Source organism: Solea solea, chromosome 16 (genome assembly GCF_958295425.1).
Source record: "Solea solea chromosome 16, fSolSol10.1, whole genome shotgun sequence".
NCBI classification, from domain to species: Eukaryota; Metazoa; Chordata; class Actinopteri; order Pleuronectiformes; family Soleidae; genus Solea; species Solea solea.
The window spans coordinates 25,945,995-25,968,638 of NC_081149.1; the positions used below are offsets into that span (position 1 = coordinate 25,945,995).

Consider the following 22,644-nt stretch of genomic DNA (forward strand, 5'->3'; position numbering starts at 1 on the left):
CTATCTCAGATCTATCTCAGGTCTATCTCAGGTCTATCTCAGGTCTGTCTCAGGTCTGTCTCAGGTCTGTCTCAGGTCTATCTCAGGTCTATCTCAGATCTATCTCAGGTCTATCTCAGATCTATCTCAGGTCTATCTCAGGTCTATCTCAGATCTATCTCAGATCTATCTCAGGTCTATCTCAGGTCTATCTCAGGTCTGTCTCAGGTCTGTCTCAGGTCTGTCTCAGGTCTATCTCAGGTCTATCTCAGATCTATCTCAGGTCTATCTCAGGTCTGTCTCAGGTCTGTCTCAGGTCTATCTCAGGTCTGTCTCAGGTCTATCTCAGGTCTGTCTCAGGTCTGTCTCAGGTCTGTCTCAGGTCTATCTCAGGTCTGTCTCAGGTCTATCTCAGGTCTGTCTCAGGTCTATCTCAGGTCCGTCTCAGGTCTGTCTCAGGTCTAACTCAGGTTGATAAAGTGGTAGATGATGGATGTAACCAATGAAACATAGAATAACTCCTTTTTTGTGACGTAGCTTATTATTGTCATCTTTTCCATGAGTGACTTTTATTGATAGTAAATTCATCGTACATCGTAAATTATCTAAAGGTTCACATAAAATTCACAAAAAATGTTTTTGACATATTATCTGAAGTTTCACTCAGAATAACCACTGAATGTTACCTTACATTTCTTTTCATGATGTAAAAATGTTCAGAAACTAACTAAAGACGAGGTAAATCATTATAAACCCACAGATTAATGAGATCCAACCACACATACATACATACAAAGTCCATTATTATGAACTCTAAACGTCGTCACTTCCGTCTCCAGGGCTGCAGCTGGATGCAGACAGCATCAACAAACCCGCCAGAACATTTCATGATATTCTAATTATGTTTGTGCATGATGATAACGTGGCATGGTTTTATTTTGTTACTTTTTAGTAGTTGACACCATACTCAGTATACTTCTTAGTATGGACTTATCTGTCGACATAGTCGAAGACGAGTCGACAAGTGGTTTAATGACGTCATCACGTCGACACAGCGGAGGAACACCGCCTCTGTAACGTTAAAAAAAGAATCAACATTTAAACTAAACGAAACAATTGTTCAGGTCAGGAATGAAAATAGTGATTAACTGCTTTATCGTTGGTGTTGAGTGTCTGATAGTATTTATTGACACAGCCCAGGGTGCAACATACACATGATGTTCCATCATTTCTGTTCACAAAGAAACAATATTAATATCAACATCAAAACTAATGACAACACACACACACACACACACTCACACACACACACACACTCATGAGTCCCAGGAACCTGACAGAGACTGCGCGCGCACACAGCTGCTCAGGTTACATAAGAAGCAGACACACAGAGGATGTGCTGCTGCCGCTGCTCCACCAAACATTATCTCTTTAAATGAGAAGACGCTGACGCGCTGCGTGCGTGCGTGCGTGAGCTGCGTGCGTGCGCTGCGTACGCCTGTTTGTGCAGAGGAGAGAGAGAGAGAGAGAGAGAGAGAGAGAGAGGAAAACACCAGAGTCAGATGTGAACGCTTGTGCAGAGAGCAGCTCGTGTGTCGGTTCTCTTCCTCTTCCTCTTCCTCCTCCTCTCACGTTGGACTGGATGTCATCGTGAAGCGCGCGCGCGCGGCTCCTCCTCTTGTGTGTGCGGGCTGTGAGAGCGCATCTCATCTTCGCCTCCTGCTCGGATGTAACAGGCAGGGCAGCGTCCGAATAATTATTTATTTCTTCCTCGCGCCGCATCCTCGGCAGGAACGTGATCGAGAGGCAGCAGCGGAAAGCGCGTGCATGGATCATGGATTAATGGCCGAGTGAATTTTCATCTAAGAGGTGAGGATGGAATCATGTGAAGGAAAAAAAAGAACAGGCCGCACGCGGAGGATGCGACCACGGGCGCAGTGTGTGTGTGCGTGTGTGTGTGTGTGAGATGGATGACTGGCTGCTGCTGGATGGTGGAGGAGAGGGAGCAGAGGGAGGAGAGGGAGGAGGATGCTGAGGGGCTCGGGGCTGTCATCAGCCTGTTCCGGCTCTTTGTGTTGAACACTGAGGCCTTTTCTGAAGATGGAGCTGATCAGCCGCATCGAGCTGCGTATTATTAACCAACACAATGACGCCAGCGTCTGTCAGTGACGCAACCCTCTGCCATGCCACGGCTCTCTCTGCTCTCTCTGCTCTCTCTGAGCCGTTTCTGCTCCACAGGGATTGTTGTGCTGCTGCTGCTGCTGCTGCTGCTGCTTTGTTTTTCACATGTAAATGAAGACGAGGATGAAGGTGGCGGAGTAGATGTGTTATCCTCTTAGCAGACACACACACACACACACACACACACACACGCGATGACATCTATCAGCTCCTCTATCAAACTTCCAATCAGGACTATGGATGGTCAGGGACCATCAGGGCGGCCGGTCACGCAGACAGAGAATGTGATGCTGATACACCAGAGTCTGCATCACTGTGTGACTGTTACAGTGTTTGAGACAGAAGTCCCATCATGCATCTGTGCTACTTCTACCTCAATGTCAACACAGAGTTTACAAAGTTCAAACTCCCCGTCACATACCAGAGAAATCGTTTATGGTCTGTATTTTGGAGTCTTGACAACCTCTCGCAGACGTAGAGGAGCGGAGCCGCTGGTTATTCCCTCTCTCTTGTTGTCTGATGACGTTTTAGCTAAAGAACGAGTTTTGTTTTGATCGTTCAGAGAACTTAGAGAAAACAGGGAGAATTCTAATGTCTCATAAACGTGGTCAATGCACCATGTTTATACACAGAATGTACAGTATACTGCTAATATCCCTGTTACCGTTTGTGGGGCTGGGCAATATATCGATATTATATCGATATTGTGACATGAGACAAGATATTGTGTTTGATTTTGCATATTGTCATATCGTGGTAAGGCACTGGGTCTCAGTCCTGGTCCTTGAGGACCGATGTCCTGCATCTGGCTCCAGCTCGTTACCAGGCTTTTGCAGAGCTTGTTGACGAGCTGTTCATCTGAATCAGGTGTGCTGGAGCCGGATGCAGGACCATGTTCCCCGAGGACCAGGGTTGGGAAACCCTGTCTTAGATGTTGCCCAGATTCAAATGATCAGGTTTGTGCAGAGCTTGATGCTGAGCTTGATGCTGAGCTTGATGCAGAGCTTGATGCAGAGCTTGATGCTGAGCTTGATGCAGAGCTTGATGCAGAGCTTGATGCTGAGCTTGATGCTGAGCTTGATGCTGAGCTTGATGCTGAGCTTGATGCAGAGCTTGATGCTGAGCTTGATGCAGAGCTTGATGCTGAGCTTGATGCTGAGCTGACTGTATACACAAATAAATATGGTCCAAAGCTGCGTGTTCAGCCTCATCTGAGGAGAATTAAACATGCCTGTGTTTATCTGTGATTAGGGAATAAATGTAGGTTAGATTGAGCTGCAATGACGAGCTGTGGCTGGTGTTTTTGAGGCATAATGAAGTCAGAATGATTCTGACTGACAGGTATGATGGGAATGAATGAATGAATGAATGAATGAATGTGAGAAAGAAGAAAACGCTTCAACATGTATTTGTGATGTCGACGGGGGAGGGAAGTGTAGCTCAGCTAAGTTAGCTGGCTAAGATCTGGATTCTCATAAACCAGCTTCAGTGTTTGCTTCATCAAAGTTGACCGACCGACCGACCGACCGACCAACCGACCGACCGACCTGAATGACACCAGACCCATTTTGTCAGATTATAGCAGGGAGGGAGGGTGTGTTGTTGTTGTTGTTGTTGTTATGTCAGCGTCAGCTCTGTCAGATATTTGCTACTTAACATTACTTTAGGATTACTTTATTAAGTTAAGTGGACTCTGATTCCAAGTGTGCTACTGCTTTATAAATAACAATATTTATTTATAAAGTGACTAAGGAATATTAGGCCTATTGGAGTGCTGTGGCAGTGGTTTGATCATATACATAAAGTACTTCATGTACATCATGTACATGAAGTACTTCATGTACATGATGTGTGAGATGATTGTGTGAGATAAGTTCTATTCCTGAAGAACATGAAAAAACATGTTGTTTTCTGTTTCTGTGCTGATCTGAGGAGGAAGCTCGTCGTGGTATTTACACTCGGCAGCTGTAGGGGGCGCTTGTGAGTTAAAAATCTAAAACGTTGCCCTGTGTTACGCACAATGAAAGTGAAATAGATAAAACACTTTCTGCTCCAGAGCCTAATCTCACCTGCACTGGGACTGTGGCCTCAGCACATAGGGACTTACCTTAGGTCACCCATGGGACAGGGTCCAGGTGATTCTGGTCTTGCCATAATCAGCTTCAATCATGAGATGGGCAAGCAGCTGTCATGAGTCATCACTCATGACAGCTGCTTGTCAAAAAGTCAGGAAGCAGACATTTGAAAGAGGATTATACACAAGACTGTGCTGTTATTTTATACAGTTTTACAATATATTTAATAATATTCACAAATACGACACACGTATTCTTTTTAGTATTGTTTTGTTTTCATTGTTGCACTTTGACATAGATTTTGATTATATTTTTATTCTAGACAGCATTAGTGAACCAGCCACGAGTCGGCCCAAACTTTGTATTTGAATTAGCGTTGTTTGATCGTAGTTAGGGTGTGGTGATGCTTTAGTTGTTATTCAGCCAATCAGCTGCTTAATATGCTGCTGCTGCTGCTGCTGCTGCTGCTGCTGCTGCTGCTGCTGCTGCTGCTGCTGCTGCTGCTGCTGCTTCGAGAAGCCGTGTGTGTTCTAAACGTTGAATGAAGATGGACAAGGAAAAACACAACAAAGACAGAGGCTTCAGGTCATGCCGACGCCGATCTCTTTATCGCTAGCGCGTTAGCATTTAAGATAAAATGTTTTTTCATGCTGGTTATCGAGACCAAGACGAAACCAAGACCAGAAGGTATCGAGACCAAGACCAGAGGGTATCGAGACCAAGAAGAAACCAAGACCAGAAGGTATCGAGACCAAGACCAGAGGGTATCGAGACCAAGACCAGAGGGTATCGAGACCAAGACGAAACCAAGATCAAGACCATGTCGAGACAAGACCGAGACTGGGGAAAGTGTTGAAGTTACACGGTAACATGCATGAACTGAAGAACAGCAGCAAACTGAGGTTCAGCCGCAGTTTACTTTGATATTAGAAGGTCTTATTTCAGCTCACTCACTGTTTCACTATGACAGCTGTTATAATTATAAACTAGAATCAAAAGATCAGTCACTGACTGTCACTGTGACACAGCAGCAATCACACCAGACGTCTCTGATAAATATTGAGATTTTAGACTTTTCCCTGGTAGTTGTTGGAGATGAACCCACGTTTTTAGGATTGTTAAGTCTTTTTAACTGATCGGTTTATGTGTTAGACGTGTCCTCCTGTGACAGCACTAGAATTAGACCAAGACCAGAGGGTATGGAGTAGGCCTGTCAATGTTGTCGTTCTGAGAGCCTTTTCATCTAATACAATGATAATGGCATAATAATGGCATAATAATGCAGGTACACCTTTTCTGGAAGACATTTTAAATCAAAAACAACAAATTAAATGGACTCTCAGTCTCTGTTAACAAACAATGCACTGTACACTGTACACTGTACACTGTGCTAGGAAAACTGCAGCAGATGATTGTGTTTAGGTGCACATGCATGTTTGTTGTGTTGTGTGACTCACTCAGGTTAAGTGCTTCACCACGGCTGTCGTGTTTGACTTTGAAACCTATTCCATCTTTTTTTTAATTCCACCTGATTTGAATTGACTGACGTGATCAATAGGTTATTCCAACTCATCTAAACCTCATTAAATCCCAGATTGAAACAGTTTTTTCACCACTGGGAATGTTTTTAATAATTCACTCCCTGGTCAAATAACTCTGTAATACATGCAGCTCCACTTAGCATTAGTGGGAACATACAACTCAGGTGAACATGCTAATTACATTATTTATGTTCAGAGATGCACACACATCTTCTGGCCATTAGGATTAATTATTGAATTGGCTCTTACTTACCTGAACAACCCTCAGTATCATTTATTACAGGATTGATTTAAAGAGCGACTGAAGTAAAAGATGAAAAATAATAACCACCAATAACATTATCATAACATTATCACAGAGGCTGAAGGAATTGTTGTTTTCTTCCACCAACTCATTTTGTTTTCATCACATCTGCTGAAAGAAATCATGCATGGATGTTAATCACCTGAGTTAGTGTTACAATTTAAAAGGTAAATAAAGCTAAATCAATTTTGAGGGAAAGAGGCTTAAGTCATCAAACTGAGATGAAATGGAAATGAATGAACTGATGAATGAAATTGTCTTTAAAACTTCTAGCGAAAAGACTGGACTTTATCAGTCAAAGACTTATCACTGAACTACAGTGTAGAAACATTGAACTCTGGGTAAACATCCAGATTCTGGGCTGTAAGTTCAACTGAGCAGCAAACAAGCAAAGAAAATCATCCAAGTGTTTTCTCCCTCTGAACATAACCACACGCAGATAACATGTGTGGCAGCAGCGAGGATGCTAGTGAGAGGTCATGTGATCAGAGAACTCTCAGTGTCGTCTGGGGGAGAGTGTGTGTGTGTGTGTGTGTGTGTGTGTGTGTGTGTTCCAGGTGTTACTCACGTTGTGGGGACCTAAAATAATAATATAAATGATTCCATCTTAAGGTGAAGACATAACGTATAGTGGTGATGAGGTTATGCTGTGGTCACACTGGCTGTCAGTCATCAGTCCACAATCTCAAAGCTGATTTGTTTTCACATCATTGTTTGAGGCCAACTTTTGCCAAAGTTGTAATTTTTCAACTTCAGTGAATGAACTGAAAACATGGCGCTCTATTCAGGTCACCTGACCAAGTCAACGTGACACATACAGTCAGTGCATCTGTGCAGCGACTGTATGTGACCACAGCATCCGGGTCCTTCATGTCCTCTGAAGTCATGGAAACCACACACTGTGTGTGTGTGTGTGTGTGTGTGTGTGCGTGTAAGAATAAAGGTTAGTACTAATTTATGGTCCTAAAATAACTGAAAATAAGAACTCACAGATTTATGTGAATATGTTTTCAATAACATACATATTCAGTGTTACAGGTTTGGTTGTAAATGAGTCGTTACATTATGCAAAAATAAAGAAAACACAGTGTTATCGTATAATTGCAGTAACAGCAGCGTGTGATCACAGAATAACATGGAGCTGGTTTAGTTCAGAAACAGCACAGTCGGTCCACAGTGGGAGGAATGATAAAAATAGAAGTCACATGATCATGACTTATTTGTATGTGTGTTACATATTTGATGTGTAAGTGTGTGTCGTGTTTGCTGTTCAACACAGTGGTTATTGTGTAATGATGTAATGATGATGTCAGAGTAAAGGAGACACTGCAACGATGTCTCCATCTACTGACAGCGTCACAGTGTGGATGTACATGCTGCTGCTGCTGCTGCTGCTGTTGCTGCTGCTGCTGCTGCTGCTGCTGCTGCTGCCATGGATCACAGCCTTCATGTCAACACTGTTCACACACACACGCTGATATGTCTATACACACTCAGCTCACAGTAAAGTGCTTTTCACTCAAACACTAGTTCACCAGAGTACAGTATAATTACAGCGGAATATTCATTTTCTACTCTTGATGACCACTCAAAGCTGCTTTACATTAGTTTTGCCATTCACTCATTCACTCACACATTCATACTGCAGAAAGCAGTGTGGGGGGGTAAGTGCCTTGCCTAAGGACACATCAGCATGTAGACGAGCGGAGCTGGGAATTGAAGCGATGACTCCTATAACTGACCCTGAACCAGGGACCCAATCCCCGCTGCTCATTGTTAACTCTACAGTCTAAATTGACCCCAGCCACAGGGGCCACGTCCAGTGTGGCCCTCGTGCTGAGTGTTGCATCAGGAAGGGCATTTGGCATTTAGTCTACAAAGGAATATCCAATTGAATACATCTTGAATTGTACCTGAATTGATCAACTGAAATATTCACTTTTCAAATTTGAATCTGAACAATATTATTTGTATTGGTTTGAAAGTGTTAAATAGAAAGTTTGAGCTTCCTAATGTGTTCTTCTACAGTTCACTTTCACTCTCAATTCTTTAAACTTGTCAAATGCAGACAGAAAGAAAAAAGTCTTCCTGTGAAAACCCTGACAGATGTTTAGTTGTGCTTATGTACAGGTATATTCCACGTGTGCAGTGGTAATGAAGCTGATGCTGCAGCTGTTTTATGCTTCTGTTCCGACCTCAAGTTTTCACTTGTTACTGGCTCTGACCGTTTATCTCTGCTGTTTCTTTCAGGTTCCCGATGTTGAACATGTCCACCCCCAACGACCTGAAGTCTGCCTGCGTGACTCGCAACGGTATGGTGAAGTTGCCCCCCAGCCAGCCCAACGGTCTGGGCAGCGCGAGTATCACTAAGGGGACACCGGCTGCCAAGAACCGCCTGTGCCAGTCGTCCTCGGTTCCCTCCATCCTGCCTCCTCCGACATCCTCCCTTTCCTACCACCACCACCTGGACGGATCCGGCATGCCCCGCTCCGCAGCCTCTCTCCTCAGCTCGGACCTGGAGTCTGGAAAGACTCTGATGGGTCTGAAGCCGTCCCTTCGCCAGCTCCCCCCTCTCAATCTGCCCAGACCCGTGCTGCTGGAGCGCCAGCTCGTCCTGGATGAGAAGCTGCTCAATCGATTGCTCTGGTACTTCAACACCAGTGAAAAATGTGTGCTTGCACAGGTGTGCAAGACGTGGCGCAAAGTGCTGTACCAGCCCAAGTTCTGGGAGGGCGTGACACCCATCTTACATGCCAAGGAGCTGTACACGCTGCTGCCTAACGGTGAGAAGGAGTTTGTCAGTCTGCAGGCGTTCGCCCTGCGTGGCTTTCAGTCCTTCTGCTTAGTGGGCGTGTCAGACCTGGACATTTGTGAGTTCATCGACAACTACCCACTGTCCAAGAAGGGCGTCCGCTCCGTCAGCCTCAAGAGGTCCACCATCACGGACGCTGGTTTGGAGGTGAGTCAGAATATACAGAGGTGATTGGTGACTGATACAGATCAGATATGATGTTCACATTCAAGTCGACTACAACAGGAAAAGTTGAAGCTTGATATTTGTAAAAATAGGTTGGATTTACCTTTATTCAGTAACAGAAGCCGTCACAGTGAATAAGAGAGTGAGTTTAGCTCCAGAGGACGACACACTAATGACACATCTGAACTTCCTAATGGAGGCAAGCAGCACTTTTTAAGAATCAAATAAAACACAAAGTGTTTTCCTTGTGTTGACAGAGGCTGAGTGTCTGAATGTCAAGTTTACATTTTTGCATTTGCTGAGTCAAAAAAGGTCAACATTGGCGGACTGATGTCACATGACATCATGTCCATGTCCATGTGTTCAGAACCTCATACAACCACACACACATACACCTGAACCATGTGTGGCTGCAGTCCTATTACAAACACTCCAATTCTTAATGATTGCATCAACATGATCAGAATGGGTTTTATGTTGTTTTACTCACTGTTAGTTTAAACAACCACAGTTTCGGGTGTTGAACAGCCACATCACTGTTGTTCCTCACAGAAGTGCTCACATTCAAACATCCTCATCACCTGCTTTGTCTTTTTCTTCTTCTGTGTCTTCTGTGTTTGTCTTCTCTGGCTGTTTTCTGTGGTTGTTTTCTGTGGTTGTCTTCTGTGGTTGTTTTCTGTGGTTGTCTTCTCTGGTTGTGTTCTGTGGTTGTTTTCTGTGGTTGTCTTCTGTGGTTGTTTTCTGTGGTTGTCTTCTCTGGTTGTTTTCTGTGGTTGTTTTCTGTGGTTGTCTTCTGTGGTTGTTTTCTGTGGTTGTCTTCTTTGGTTGTCTTCTCTGGTTGTTTTTTGTGGTTGTTTTTTGTGGTTGTTTTCTGTGGTTGTCTTCTCTGGTTGTTCTCTGTGGTTGTCTTCTCTGGTTGTTCTCTGTGGTTGTTTTCTGTGGTTGTCTTCTCTGGTTGTTTTCTGTGGTTGTTTTCTGTGGTTGTCTTCTGTGGTTGTTTTCTGTGGTTGTCTTCTGTGGTTGTCTTCTGTGGTTGTTTTCTGTGGTTGTCTTCTCTGGTTGTTTTCTGTGGTTGTTTTCTGTGGTTGTTCTCTGTGGTTGTCTTCTGTGGTTGTTTTCTGTGGTTGTCTTCTCTTGTTGTTTTCTGTGGTTGTTCTCTGTGGTTGTCTTCTCTGGTTGTTTTCTGTGGTTGTCTTCTGTGGTTGTCTTCTCTGGAGAATGGTGAGGAGAGGCAGTGATGAGCTGTGCCTCCGCTCTGTGCCGCACACACTGACTGATGGTATAATGGTATTAATAAGTACTTAGTATTTATTTTAAGTATTTAATTTAAGTTTTACGTACTTACTGATTAGTCAAATTTAAATACAAGCCATTTACATCCATAATGCTGACCCTTGAAGAGGCACACACTGATACACAGGCTTTTAAACAGTGAACACTTCATTCTTAAATTTTTTACATCTTTAATGTCTTGTCTTTTTTTTCTTGCCTCTGTTGTGCTGTGTTGTTTAAATAAAGTATGTTTCATTTGATTGTTTGTTAGCACCTGAAACAGCCAGTCAAACAACTGTCCACCTAAATGTGAAATACAGTCCATAAAAAATGTAAAACAGTTACTGCAATCCCAGTCGGGGCTCAGTTACCAGGTTTTCCAAAGGTACAGAAACAAGACACTGCACTTTCTGTGAGTCCAGGAAACACTTACAATACAGAGCAAAAGTCTCAGGGCAAAACTCTGTGATCATTGGCTCCAGTGTAACTTTGTGTATTTCCCTATATACATTCATACTTGTGGAAATGATCGCAATCAAGAACAAACTCTTTATTTGAAGCACACATATAGTGTAGTGACTATACTACACACTAATGGTAGGAGACACTGGATACTTTTCTGAATAATGTGTTATTTTTAGTGCTGTCAGTTTAACACGTTATTAACGGCGTTAACACGAACCCATGTTTTTTTTTTATCGTGAGATTAACGTTCTTTTTGTTGTTGTTTTTTTCACATGCTGTTGCAACAACTAGTGACGTTAGAAAAACTACAACAGCACACCGGATCTAGCTAGACCGGAAACACAACAACAGGATGCACACACTTGTTTGGGCTTGCTTATTATTGTGCGGCTCTCACAATAAGAGGAATAACTCCAAATGTAACAGAGTTAAGATGTAGCGTGATTCCACTTGCCATAAAAAGAGAAAACCCATCTCACAACACGGAAACGTGTTTGTCCTATGGTAATTAAATGCAGCACCCCTGTGGATTAGGGTCGTGCACCCCGGGGCGGTAACAGCACTCGGACCTCGCTGTCTCCCTGGTAGGTGCACGAACTATGAGCTCTGCCATTGTTTCATATTAATTACCTTAATTTTAATACTAAGAGGTGGTTTAAGGTGTCATTTTTTAAGCATATAGCTCCCGAACGGTCGAGCAAGTCTTTTTTCATAAAAAGTTGACGGTGTTTTCTTTTATTTTTGTTTACAAAATGACTAGTGCTACACGTTGTTAGCTAACCTGCACTTTCTATTCATTTTACATTTTTCAGGCGTGTGTGCGCGCGCGTGTGTGTGTGTGTGTGTGTGTGTGTGTGTGAGTGAGTGAGTGAGTGTGTGTGTGTGTGTGTGTGTGTGTGCGCGTGCGAGCGAGCGAGAGAGAGAGAGAGGGAGGAACCGGGGACTGACTGTATTATTTATCTACTTCGTGTGTTAAACTACACAACCAATGATACAACGCCGCTACACAAATATGCAGGTGACAGAGATATTGTCTCAATAAAGAAAAGAAAGCCGTTCCACTTAGAGCACCAGATAAGAGCATTCAAATAAGAACAAATAATGGGACACAAAGAAATCAAGGGACATTTAGAATAGGTACAAATGTGCCGTTAATTGTGAGTTTACTATGACATTAATGCGATTAATTGCAATTAAATATTTGAATCGTTTGACAGCACCAGTCATTTTGAATACTGCATACAGATGTCCCATATTTGCTGGCTGTGTTCTAAAAAGGGATTGAGAAATAATGATACTGTAAGTCTATGGCTTCATCCTCCATAAGAGGGTCACATGCTGGAGTTCATCAAACATACAGAGATAAACAACCATTCATTCCCACATTCACACCGACGGTCAATTTAGAACATGCAGAAAGGCCTTTGTGTTTCTGCTCGCCACTGTGACAATGCCTAAATGAAATCTCTACAGCATTCATTTTAACATCAGCTTTAAACCCCTTTGATTTCAGGTCATGTTGGAGCAGATGCAGGGCTTGATGCACCTGGAACTGTCCGGCTGCAACGACTTCACGGAGGCCGGTCTGTGGTCCAGTCTGAACGCCCGGCTCACTTCCCTCAGCGTCAGTGACTGTATCAACGTGGCGGACGACGCCATCGCTGCTATCTCACAGCTCCTACCCAACCTCTCAGAGCTGAGCCTGCAGGCTTACCATGTCACAGACACAGCCATGGCCTACTTCACAGCCAAACAGGTACGACAAACACACTGACACACACACAGGTACGACAAACACACTGACACACACAGGTACGACAAACACACTGACAAACACAGGTACGACAAACACACTTGACACACACAGGTACGACAAACACACTGACACACACAGGTACGACAAACACACTGACACACACAGGTACGACAAACACACAGGTACGACAAACACACTGACACACACCGGTACGACAAACACACTGACACACACAGGTACGACAAACACACTGACACACACAGGTACGACAAACACACTGACACACACAGGTACGACAAACACACTGACACACACAGGTACGACAAACACACTGACACACAGGTACGACAAACACACACACACAGGTACGACAAACACACTGACACACACAGGTACGACAAACACACTGACACACACACACAGGTACGACAAACACACTGACACACACCGGTACGACAAACACACTGACACACACAGGTACGACAAACACACTGACACACACCGGTACGACAAACACACTGACACACGCAGGTACGACAAACACACACAGGTACGACAAACACACTGACACACACAGGTACGACAAACACACTGACACACACAGGTACGACAAACACACTGACACACACCGGTACGACAAACACACTGACACACGCAGGTACGACAAACACACACAGGTACGACAAACACACACAGGTACGACAAACACACTGACACACACAGGTACGACAAACACACTGACACACACAGGTACGACAAACACACTGACACACACCGGTACGACAAACACACTGACACACGCAGGTACGACAAACACACACAGGTACGACAAACACACTGACACACGCAGGTACGACAAACACACTGACACACGCAGGTACGACAAACACACTGACACACGCAGGTACGACAAACACACTGACACACGCAGGTACGACAAACACACTGACACACACAGGTACGACAAACACATGACAAGTAGAAAATATTCACATTTAGAAGCTGAAAAATGACAAAAAGTAGAAAATATTCACATTTAAGAAGCTGAAAAATGACAAAGTAGAAAATATTCACATTTAAGAAGCTGAGAAATGACTGAATAACTATTCATACACAACTACACACATAAAGTGTCTACAGAGGAATTACAGAGATAATTGTGATCATCAAATGAAAACTGTGGACATTTCATTGGGGACAAAGTTGAACTTTTATTAACATTTATAAACTTATAAAAGTTTATAATCCTCCCCTGCACAGCAGTGCCCTCTGGTGGGACCATGCCCCTAATGCAAAGACGCCATTGTTTCATGAACATTATTATTAATGCCTTATTCTGCATGGCCTTATTATACAACCAGTAAACCATTAACTAAGAGTTTTCCCTCAATAACCTCAGAATTATTGGTTATTCGTACTAAGTAAGGACCTTGTTGTATATGAATTATGATCTTAGTCTGGACTTTATCACAGGAATAGTTATTCTCCCTTTAATAACACCTAATGAACATGGTCTTTTCTTATGTGAAGAAACACACAACTACAAGTGTTAACAGTGTCCAAATAACTGTAAATGAAGTCTTTGTTACTTAAATATGTTCGTGATACTAAAGTGACATGTTGATCAATACATCCTGTGGCCAAGTGGAAAGGGAACTGGACTTGTAACTGGAGGGTCGCCAGTTCAAGTCCCCACCAGGTCCCCTGAGCAAGGTACCCAACCCCCATTATATATGTGTGTATGTATAATATTTTACTAGAGGTTTAGCTCTGACAGTTTCATACTAGTGAATATAAAAGTGAAAGGCAGCACATTCACTCATCATGAAACTAACTTGAGTGACTTCCTCCTCGCAGGGCTACACCACCCACACTCTGCGATTACACTCCTGCTGGGAGATCACCAATCACGGAGTGGTCAACATGGTGCACAGCCTCCCTAACCTGACGGCCCTCAGCCTCTCCGGATGCTCAAAGATCACAGACGACGGCGTGGAGCTGGTTGCTGAGAACCTGCGGAAGCTGCGCAGTCTGGATCTGTCCTGGTGTCCTCGGATCACTGACATGGCTCTGGAGTACATCGCATGTGACCTTCATAAACTGGAGGAGCTGGTGTTAGACAGGTCAGTGTGTCATGGTTTCATCTTCAGACTCAGGTTTATTTAAACTTATTTAAAGAACAGTCATTATAAAAGAGGAAGTTCAAAATAATATTTATACAATATACAGTACCTTGAAGCTCTTTAAACTAAATTCTTTATTGTCATGTATTAAGTAAAAATGTGAAATCTAAGTCCAGTTGCTACTGAATGTGTTTTGGAGAACTTTGGATGAATGAATGAGAATCAACACAAACATCGTGAATGGATAGAGTTAGAATCTGGAAAAGTGAGTCCAGCCACACCAGTGAAGAGCTGAAGAAACCATATTTCTCCTGGCTATTTGTTCTGGATCACTTATTTCTTTATTTCCTTTTCCTCAGCGCACATTCTTATAAAAGGGTAAAAAGTAGTTATTAATTACATATGACATCATTACAATAGCAGAAGACGTCCATCCATCTTCATCCTCCACAGAGGATCAGTCAGTCTCAGCTGACATAGGTCAACAGGTGGGATCACACCGTGGACAGTTCACCAGACAGTTGAAAACCACCATCAGATGCATTTCAAATAGCTTTATAACATCATTGACCGTGTGGTTAGCCTGTGTTGTTCACTGTCGCCTCAGTGTCTTTGTAATTGTTTGCTTTCTCACACTGAATTGTAAGGAAGTGCAGCAGTTGTGGAAAGAGATTTGAGATTTATTCTTATTTGAATGTTTTCTTGGTATGTATCTCGTCTCTCTGTAGGTGTGTGCGGATCACAGACACTGGCTTAGGCTACTTGTCCACCATGTCATCATTAAGGAGCCTTTATTTGCGCTGGTGCTGTCAGGTAAGAAAAAAAGGACATTCCATCTCCCTAACCTACCTAACTAAGTATCCATCCTTCATCCTTTCATCAGGGATGAACCCGTATGATATATGGTAAAAACAGCTGGATCGCAAATTGGAAAATTAAACTTTTTTGTACTTGAAAAAACCTCCTGTTTACTGTGTGTGTTTCTTTCTATGAGCTGGAAACATTTATTATGATGTGTGTGTGTGTGTGTTTGCAGGTGCAAGACTTTGGACTGCAGCATTTGTTTGGAATGAGGAGTCTTCGTCTTCTGTCACTTGCAGGTTTGATTCTCTCTCCGTTTGTCCCTCAGAACAGAAACTGAGCAGTTTGTCTGTTGTTTACCTTTTAAATACACAACAGAGCTCCAGGTGCCATGATGGCAGGAAAAGCCTGTGTAACAGTGACTCTGGCTTCTTTTTCCTCTTCACATTTTAAAACAAACACAACTTGACGTTGGTCCTGGTGATATTTAGTGGCCAAAAGTAATGTTTTCATGAATAGCATGCAGCAGGGATAAGCTAGGTGTGCAAACCTTAGTAGGAAGGTGTAGCATTAGCATTCCACCTGACACAATAATATCATTCTGCCCAACAGGAAGTCCATCATTTTGGATTGTGTTGGTTTTTCACAGTGTACAAACACTCTAAAAACAACAACAAAATGAACGCAACAGTTTGCATCTTTCGTTATGACAACTTCTAATGAAATTAATTTCAACCAACAAACTACATTGAGTTGATGGAAGTCAACTCAATGACAAATGAAGCCAATTAAATGACTGCAACTTGAATTTAGTTTGAAATAAATGTATGCAGAAGTTTGAGTTGAAATGACATAAAGTATTAAGTTGATGTAATTACCAACATTATTATGTCAACACAACTCATTGACCTGATGTTTTGTATCTTAGATTTTTTTATTTGCAGTCATGCATTTAGTAAAGTGGTGGTAACAGGTTCCTCCTCAACATTCTAACCTCTGTCAGCAGACCTGCTGAATCATAGCTCAGGCTGTGTTTAACCTTGTGGTGCACAAGCTCTACAGGTGCTGTTAAAAAGTCAATGGCTCTTATTTACTGTGTCCCGCGCAGGCTGCCCCCTGCTGACCACCACTGGTCTGTCCGGCCTCATCCAGCTGCAGGACCTGGAGGAGCTCGAGTTGACCAACTGCCCGGGAGCCACCGCCGAGCTCTTCAAATATTACTCCCAGCACCTTCCCCACTGCATGGTCATTGAGTAAGACCACCGTCCCGAGCCGATGACCAACTGTCATGCTTCGACCTTCCTCCCATCTTTACTCTTCCTCACACCCCCTCAATGCTAACAGGAGACTGAATTGATCCTACAGTACCACACCATTCCTCATCACCTGTCCCCCACCCCGTGTCTTCCTCCACACTAACTGAGAGGCAGGAGGGCAGACGATGTCACCGATGGCATTAAAGCTTCATTTAAGGAGACGCTGGAATGAAGAGCTTGATGTGACGTCTTGTCCAACAGCACTTTTTTCTGGGAATCAATGAAAAGGTTTTGTTTGCAGAGAATAGTGATCTTGTTTGTGCTAAATGGAAACTATAAAGGGAGTCACATGTGCAGGTAAATATGCAGCTTATAGAAATTGGCAGAAGGGAAAATAGACCTTTGTGTTTGAGCTGATATGGTGGAACTCACACACATGCTCATACATGTTCTGTATATGGTAAGTGAACAAACGTCTGTCTCTCCAAGACCATCAGTTCTGATATTTCTATCTCCATCACTATGTATGATAAACTCCTGGTTTTCTATTTCTCAGAGGGAATCAAAGGCTGGGTATTCTTTGTTTAGAGAGAGAGAGAGACACCACGTGTTCGCAGGAGCGACATGAATCAGAAACAACACGAGACGCAGATGAGGACATGAATGACAGAAACAGGACATCACTTCTTCTCCTTTCCTCTGGACTCACAGCTTTTTGGGATGCTACCAAATTTTCCATATTTATTTGATGTCTTAACAGAGGTAAAAAGGACACATTTTAAGGGGGACATGAGTTTCCATTGTTTCTGTTTTGGAGTTGCATGCTTTATTGCAGGCATTTGTTTCTCTCCTGTCGCCATCTTTCATTCTACATATGTCATTTAATTTATTAAGTCTGAAGGAACAGCTGTGCTAAATGATGAATGTTATGTTGTTTAAAGGGAAACATGATTTTCTGCTGAGCTTCAAATGCTTTTTCTCAGATGATGGTTAGAAATGTACCATAAAGAGTAAAGAAGGTGAACATGCGACTAAAATGCACGCTGATAACATCATGTTTCCAAGTAACCAGGGATTTCTTTTATTTATATCGTTTATTTATTTTATTATTTATTTGGGGTGATGTACGTTTAGGGTGCATTTGGTTGATGTGCAATTAAATGGCTTTTAAATGCAGATAAAAACACGTGAGGTCCAGTAGGTGCATCTAAAGCTGCTGCTGATGCAACATGTGACACCTTTGGCGACAGTCAGGTGACTTCAAAGGTGACATTTATTTGATATTGTGAAATGGACAGACAAGGGCCACTGTGATGTATCATTTTAAACTATATATATATATATATATATATATATATATATATATATATATATATTTTATTTAACTTGTGGGAACTAAAAAGGTTTTTTCCTACAAACCCAGAGTCAGAGAAATGCTGCTGCCACGACAACAACATGTTACAAGAATAAACATCAGATGGAAACAACACAACATTATAAGCCGTGTTTAAGTTGTAAGTAGCCATAGAGTCATCGGTTATAATTATACGACACATTTGAAATGATAGCTTAACATGGATCCACCCCGAAAACTGATCTGATAATTAATAATTAAAACATCAGAGAGCATCTGATTCTGGGTGAGAAGGAAGAACAACCAAAGAATGCATTTAGAGGGAAATAAAGTCACAAAGTTGCAAAGGAAAAACCAATAAAGAGAGTCCTGGTGTTTCCCACCGTCCCGTGATATTGAAGTGGAAGTGGATGAGTCCAGCAGTGAGCCTCCTGTGTGTCTCAGTGTCAGCCAGTATTAGGTTTTGCCAAACGTGTCCACAGCGGTGGCTGCGAGTGCGTCACTTCACTGACTGCACTGACACAGACTGTAACACGGACACAGCAGACCACGCATGTTTTAGTTGGTCTGCATCTCAGTTTTTTTCCTGAGAAGGTTCAATTCAGAAGTTGTTCTTCAGTGTACATAGATTTATTTATTTATTTATTTATGTATTTATTTAACACATTTGTGTCTTAGTTACATGATTTGTTTATCAGAGAGTGGTTTTGTAAAGGGTTTATTTTATGGAACTTGCTTCCTGTTTGAATCTGATTCTTGGTTGGTTTTGTTTTTTATTTTTATTTTTATTTCATTTGAACTCATTTTTGTAACATTTTTCAGACCATTGGCTAAGTATTGTACACATTTATGCTTTTAACTTGTGCTCTTTTAGACACCAGTGAGCGTTAACATCATTTTTTGAAGTATGGCTGTATGAGGTACTGACACATGTCACACAATGACTTACCTGATGAAATGTACACTGCTGACACTATTAACACGATGTCTGCAGCTTCAACCTTTTCCAACTGGAAACACAGCACACGCTTCCTCACCAAGGTTCACCGAGAAAGGAAACGATATCACAGCACACAGGAGTTGTCGGTCTACTGCCGCTTCCATCAGTCATTTTAAATGTGTTATTTTGTGTAAATAAACTTAATTGATCCCAATCTGGGAAATTACTGAGTTTATTATAAATTGGTTTGGGTTTTTTTTTGGGGGGGGGGGGGGGGGGGGGTTGCCAGTTGGAATCCCTGCCAGCCTGAGTTACCCAATTCCTTTTGCTGATTGTTAATTGGACATTTTCCAAATTGATCCCATTCACATCCAGTGTTCTACTAAAATATTGCAAAAAGAAACAAATATCAGATCATCCACTGTGGCGACCCCTAGAGAAGCCGAGAGAAAAAGAACATTAAAAAAGAGATTTATCTAAATGACACAAACGTATCAAATGAGGCAGCAGCTCACAAACTTCAGTTTCCAGTCAGAAAAGACGGACGGACAGTGACATAAAGTGTCAAGCACATTCTCAGGATGCCATGTTTTCAGTGTGCACAGTGCAGTCAGAACCTCAAGTCAACCATAAAACAACCTTGAACTCTCCCTTTATGCTTTTGAAGTCTTGATGTGTGCAGTATTTTTCTTTCTTTTTCATCTGTGCAAGTGTTTGTCAAATTCTTGATTCCTGTTCACTCAGAATAAAGGGAAACCTTTCGATTTGCCCTCACTGTTGTGAACGGGGCAACAGGAGACTGACCTCTGTCATGTTTACAGCTCTGGTTGGGATCAGCCCACACGTGTATTGAAAGTGTATGATGATGCATACAAGTGTGCTGACATGCACTGGTACTTTCTCATGAGTAATAAAGAACTAGTTAGCTTATCAAACCCTTTCTAATTACTGTAATCGTCCACACAGATGGGAGGAAGTCATTCTACACCTGGAGCCAAGAGTTTCCTGTTTTTAGCTTAGCCATCTCATGGACTCATCATTCGTTTGGCTGCAGCTGATTACACCAACATTCTGTTTTGTTGGAACTGGTAACTATGTAATTAGAAAAGAAAAATAATTTGTATTTATCTAAAATTATTGTTGTTGTTTATAAAAATGATACTGAAATGTTGTCATTTTGCAAATTCTTCAATTGTTTATCTTCTCTTCATTTCCTGTGTCACATCAACATGCAAACCTCTTCTGTGCTCAAAAAATGGATTCCATTCAAAATCAATATCACAGAGTTATTTATAACACGTTGATCAGTCAGTCATTTCATTCCACCCCTGGCTCACTCTCCTGCTCTTTTCAGTATTTTAGCTTTGAACAAGCTTCAGAGGAAATCTGCGTCTGTGCATTCAACTGTGACAAACCCAGTCACATGTTTCTCAACTCCAAACTCACTAACAGCAAACCTGTCTAAGGCATTATCTCAGAGATGTTTTCTAAGGTTAACAACTGTTGTTATTTCTATACCTGTTCTACATCTGTCACCATTTTGTTACGACCATTGTACAGCACAACTTGAAGTAAGCAGTAAAATAAATCCTGATAGTTTACTGATAATGTTGAAATGGTCAGAATCTGTGTGCTCTCTTTCAATGTCAGTGCATTTATCCTGCAACAGGAACACGGAAGTGGTTTGAATTCATGATAAGAACCTAAAAGAAGTGAAAATCTGAAGGGTATTATAGCAGAGAAGGATCATGCAATCGAATATGTATGATTTATTAGCAACTACACTCGCCAGTGCATCGCAGAGCCACGTACAGAGACAATGACCGTTCACACTCACATTCACACATACAGTCAATTTAGAGTGACCAGATTACCCAATCCCCACATTCTACGTTCTCGTGAGGGGCAAATTAAGCTTTTGTGACGCACTGAACCACTTGAGCCAATTGTTTTGAAAACTGTTCATTAATCAAAGCTTCAGATAGAGTGACCTCTGCTGGTGAAGTGCAAGGCTGCAGTGAAATTAGGCTTCAAATTATATACACACACACACACACACACCTCAATGAGCAAAAGACCTTTTGTTCTGAACCATCTTTGCTTTGAAAATGATTTGATGAACACACGCTAATATTATGTTGTATTCATATAAAAGACTGATGAATGTGTGTGTTGTGTTATTGAGGAGAGAGTGCTGAGAAAATATGGCGTAGGTTGGGTGGTTGGGTGTGTACGATTATGTGGGATGGGGAACGCTCAAAGATTTTTATTTTTTAAAGTTTTGGGATTGAGCCGGTTTGTTTTTTTGCTCACAAACACTCGCTCACCAGCATCAATGCAAACCAGTTTCTGCTTCAGACCTCATATGTCATGTGATTTTTTTCAAGCAGTGGTACAAAGGAATTTGAGTTCAGGGTTTGAAGCATGTATAGAAGCTTCAGTGTCACGCTGCCATCACTAATTCTCAAATATAAACTATAGTTTCTAAAATCTCAGTATTTAACAGGGGTCTGGTGTATTTAGGGACCGCACCCCTGATCTTTAGAAACCTGCCGCTCTCCAGTGACGGTGTGAGAGGAGTCTGTGCTCTGTCTGCTCATGGAGGAACTACTGAACAAATACAAACAACAAGTCACTAGTCACTCGTGTGTGTGTGTGTCACGTGAAAACAAAGTCCAGTGATGACTCCGCCCACGTTGAGCAGGTACTTTTTTTGTAGTGGAGATGCAACCTAAACCGTGCCGTGCCGTGGCGAGCCGGGCCGGGCCCAGAGTGGAAAAGGGCCATTAATGTGCTCACAATAGTGCCACCTGGCTGTGGCACACAGTAAAGTTCTATTTGTGGCCTGCAAGGTTTCATAAATGGGTTCGACACTGTAACGGTGTTGTTAGTCCAATTGGATTTGTATGTACAGTAATTATCATACGTACAAGCCTGAATTCTGTGTGTGCTTCTCTAACACGGGGCTCAGTACGATCCAGCAGTCTGAAACACTAAACACTGGCCACTGGATCTGACTCCATTTGACTGATGTGAACAGCTTCAGATGACAGGCTGTCCTGCACAATAATGATAATAATAATGATCATAATACATTGTGTAATGCACAGTTACAACATTCTTCACAATGGAATTGAATGAAACCCATAACATGAAGACATCATTTGAAGCACAATATATATATATATATATATATAAAATACACTGTGGTCTTCTCTGTGCAAACATATCTTCCTGTTTACCTTATTATTACTGAGAATTCCTTTAATACCACACAAGTATTGTTTAATAATGGAAACATTTCATTTAAAGGTTTCCTTGCAATAACAGATATCTTGTTTGTGTATAGGTGCATATTTCAGGGAGTATATCAGTCAAGCAGGTATTTGTCCGTTTGTGCTGAGTATGTGTAATAATAGTGACAGGTGTTTTTTTTTTTTTAAATGTGTGGTTTGTCCGGTTTCCTCCCACAGTCCAAAGACATGCAATGTGGGGATCAGGTCATTTGGTCACTCTAACCGTACTTGACCGTAGCTGTGAATGTGAGAGTGAATGGTTGTTTGTATCTATATGTGGCCCTGCCCTGTCCAGGGTGGGACCCCGTCTATCGCCCTATGTCA

The 22,644-nt window shown here is 42.2% G+C and overlaps 1 protein-coding gene across 1 annotated transcript; it reads left to right on the top strand.

Moving 5' to 3' along the window:
* Positions 1 to 1,376: 1,376 nt before the first annotated feature.
* On the top strand, positions 1,377 to 18,477 carry fbxl16 (F-box and leucine-rich repeat protein 16). Its single transcript, XM_058654250.1, has 7 exons — positions 1,377 to 1,848; positions 8,331 to 9,039; positions 12,308 to 12,550; positions 14,408 to 14,673; positions 15,402 to 15,486; positions 15,710 to 15,773; positions 16,583 to 18,477. The coding sequence occupies exons 2-7, from the start codon at positions 8,338 to 8,340 to the stop codon at positions 16,729 to 16,731; spliced, it is 1,509 nt and encodes a 502-aa protein (XP_058510233.1). The 5' UTR covers positions 1,377 to 1,848; positions 8,331 to 8,337; the 3' UTR covers positions 16,732 to 18,477.
* The last annotated feature ends 4,167 nt before the right edge of the window (positions 18,478 to 22,644 follow it).